The sequence below is a fragment of the Dermacentor andersoni genome, chromosome 9 (genome assembly GCF_023375885.2).
Source record: "Dermacentor andersoni chromosome 9, qqDerAnde1_hic_scaffold, whole genome shotgun sequence".
Classification (NCBI taxonomy): Eukaryota; Metazoa; Arthropoda; class Arachnida; order Ixodida; family Ixodidae; genus Dermacentor; species Dermacentor andersoni.
The window spans coordinates 23,233,887-23,237,500 of record NC_092822.1 but is presented as its reverse complement, the minus strand read 5'-3'; the positions used below and the strand labels follow the sequence as shown (position 1 = coordinate 23,237,500).

At 49.0% G+C, this 3,614-nt stretch overlaps 1 protein-coding gene across 1 annotated transcript in view; it reads left to right on the top strand.

Moving 5' to 3' along the window:
* LOC126527491 (rutC family protein C23G10.2-like) overlaps nt 1-134 on the top strand; it is a 5,909-nt gene extending 5,775 nt beyond the window's left edge. The window contains exon 6 of the mRNA XM_055068774.2: nt 14-134. Within this exon, the coding sequence (XP_054924749.2) occupies nt 14-61 (48 nt within the window). The 3' untranslated portion in view covers nt 62-134. The remainder of the gene's footprint in view (nt 1-13) is intronic.
* The last annotated feature ends 3,480 nt before the right edge of the window (nt 135-3,614 follow it).

The following is a 3,614-nucleotide window of genomic DNA, read 5'->3' as shown; positions in this document are numbered from 1 at the left end:
CTCTTTGTGACAGAATTCTCTGGTCGAAATCGACGCCATCGCGGTAGTCCTCGCTGCCTAAAACCAAGTCGTCGATGGTACGTCGCCGTGGAAGCCCACAGAACACTGCCATAATAAAATTTACTAAACCTGTCTTTCTGTCTTTTTCTATCGTGCTGTTACTTATGCTGTCACGCTTCTGTAAGAAAAGGCGAGAGAAAAAAAAAACGAAGTATAAAGTCGAGCTTTCGCACATAAATCACCTCCGTTGCTCCCACTACATGTGCTCGCACACGGCTGTGAGGACTAGTTCGAACGGTTCGCCGCTATCGTGGGGATGATTGGTGATTCATGGGTTTCCTACGCGCCCCCAATGCGACGCGGTATACCTATTAGAGGAGCCACAGTGAAGGGCACCGAAATAATTATTTTTTTTTTACCACGTGGGGTTCTTTAACATGTACCCAAATCTATAGGCCCACATGCAATTTTGCACGTGTGCCTGATTTTGCACGTTTGCACGTGCGATATTGCATTGGAATGGCTCGCGATCTCTTTTTTTCCCGCGAGGAGATGGAAGGAGGAAAAGGAGCAAGAAATCGGCAATTCCCGTGCGGATCGCACGAACCGGCCGACGTTTCGGGCACCGCTCTCTCTGAGCCACCGGCGACCGTCACCGGCTCAATGGGCATGCGTCTTTACCGCGCGGTGGCGCTGCTGGACCGTAATTAATCTGCGCGTTAATCGAGATGGCTCATCTAGGGTAGCTGTCTCGGTTGCCGCGCGCTCACACACACACACACACACTCACGAATGCTCGAGTCTGCGTTCGTCTTTGCTTCTATAAGTGACTGTGTGTGTGTGCGCGCCTCGCGCATTTGGCACGCGCGCCGAGCCCAGCTATATCAACGTGGATACACCGCTTACGGCTCCGACCCAACCGTGGAAACGATCAATTTGTCGTTGCTGAACCAGGAAAGCAAAAAAAGAAACTTTAAGGAGTGGAAGCAGGTAGAGTAAGTATAGAGGCCTGTCAGAGAGGCTGGTGTTGCGGAACTTCTCGAGACGTCGACGACGCGGTCACTACGCGGGTCGTCCAGAAGGAAGAATGGGCCTGCTGCAAGATTTGGAGAGACGATGTAGAGCAGTGGAGGAGACGATCTCGGTTCACCGGGGTACGAGACGACGATCGACGGCGACGGGCGCCGCACCAAAATGGCGGGCGTGTTCGGGTAATCGCGCACGCCGATGGGCATCGTCCGTATAAGCTTGCACGTCGACGGCGCCTTAAACACGCGTAGAATTGCGTGCAGCGAAGAGGCAAGCTGAAGTTCGATGCATATGTACATTTACTTCGGTGCTAGAATTTACGTCTGGGGTGGCGACTATTGAGGCGCCTTGTACGGACTTAATTCTGCATGGAACTTATTGCTTTTCCTTTTTCCTGGCGGCACTGATGAACTGGTCCTGCGACTGCAGAGTGTTTCGACGAACAAGGCTTGAGACTGCGGGCTAGCTGGCGTTCCAGGTTACCTAGAATCTCGGCGCGTACACCGGGACAGGGACAGGAAACGACGAAGTTTCGGCGATGACTTCCTGTAATTCGTGATAACGGTACTGCGGAAATAACGGAATCACTTTTCTTTTTCGACGCATTTACTGGTGTCAACGTACGGGTGGACATCAGCGAATGTGTGGTGACCTCTCGTTATGGCTATAATGTGGCCGCGCTAAGAGAACTTACCCCGGCCCTTGGGCTCACCTGCAGAAGAAGCGGAACAACCTCAACACTCGACGCCATAAGCGTCGCACCCTCACCCCGGTTTCCTGCCGCCATCACCCCAACACGCCGAGTCGTCCCGGACATGGGACCGAAATCTAATTTCTTTTAAATGTGTCTCTCTCTCATTATCCATTACTTGTCCAACTTTAGGAAACCTCTACGTAACAAAAATTATCTCCTGCACTTGAGGATTTAAGCCTGCAAAGGTTCAAGAGATGTCAACTTTGCAAGAATGCGGACATTATTGACATCAGATTTGAGAAATTAGAGCCCGAAACCTGTCACAACATACAATGGTGGTCGTGGCACTATTGTCTCTAATTAACTGCGCAGGGAAGGGTTTTGACCGGAGAAGAAATAGAAGAAATTCGGTGCTCTGCTTTCTTTCTTTTTCAGCAAGTTTAGAGATGGATATTTTGAAACTGCTGGTAGTCTCAGGATTCCTACTCAGTTAACGTATTTTGACCCCTTACATGTTTCAACTCCACCTCGTGTTATATTAAGAAGAAATATTGCTGCCAACGATCACGTGGAAATAAATAAACTACGTTTTGCGACGCTTACAATGGGTGGTGTCCAAATCTACGCCTCCGCGTCGGTTCCCCTCTGAGTAATAAATACAGATCTCCAAGGCTATGTTCCTGGGGGCCGCATACTTCAGAATTGATTGTTGAGCCGGAAACACGTCATGGTCACGACCCCCCAAACAACATCTATTCCTATAAACACAAAGACCGCCAAGCATACACTTTACCCAAAGCTTTCAATTCAGTCGTTCTTAGTCGATTAACTCGCACTGTGGATAGAGAGCCATGCTGGCAACTATGATAACAGTGCCACCAGCGGTATACGAGCTCGTTTCTATTATTCGTGCATCCAGAGTGGTCCAATATAATTCCTAACTTTCCTGAAGTGATCAAAACTGGTCCACAGCAAGAGGAGCCAAAGCCTGGAAGCCGACGTTTCCAAAAGAGCAAGTCCTCTTGTCGAAGCCTTTGACTCCAGGCGTGCTCCAGGCCGTGGCTTAGTTTGTTTGACCAGTGCTGATCATTTAAGTCTCCATCTTTCTGTGAACCATTGGTTGCGGTTGGATTATCTTCTGTAAGCAGCACGAAACGAATAAAGATGACCGCCGGGGCCTAAGAGCTCGGTGCTGTCGAAGTACTAGAATGACCGAGAGCTAATGAATAAGAGACGGAAATGCATGGTACGGAGTTTACCCGTGCTTGGAATGTGCTGACCGAACGACCTATCCGTAACTGGGTGAGTATCAGCGGAAGAAAACAAGAGGTCGTCGTGATTAGTCACTTTTTTCAGAGCTGAAGTCTAAATTTCTTCGGACGCTGATTGAGACGTAGCAACGGATGCGAGATAACCGGACCTGCTAAAGGGTTCCCAAATTACGATGAAGGCTGCAAAAAAGGGCACTCCTACAAACGGCGTGGAAGTGTTAAGCGGGCGAATCTGCTACGGTCGAGTCCGTAATAAAGTGATTTTGATGTCATGGTCAACCCTATACGGTATTATCATCTACAGATTTGTCGAGGTATGCGAACTCTTGCACGAGTAGACTTAATAGGTTGAACAGCTTCCACCTTCGTTTAAACCCTTCTTCCGCCTCGGAGAATGTAATTTCGTACAGCTTGTAACTATGGACACACCTCCATTTACCAAATGATGAAATGCTTGTATAGTGTACACGAACAGGGCCGTCCCCACTGGCCCTTGTCGTCCCCTCCTAAAATTTCTCAGAGATGGTCGCCCTGCAGCCTTTCGAAGTTGTCGTCTGTTGTTGATCATAGACTAGCTTTTTTCGAGTTGTCGTCTGCTATTGATGTCCTTATTTCCCTCT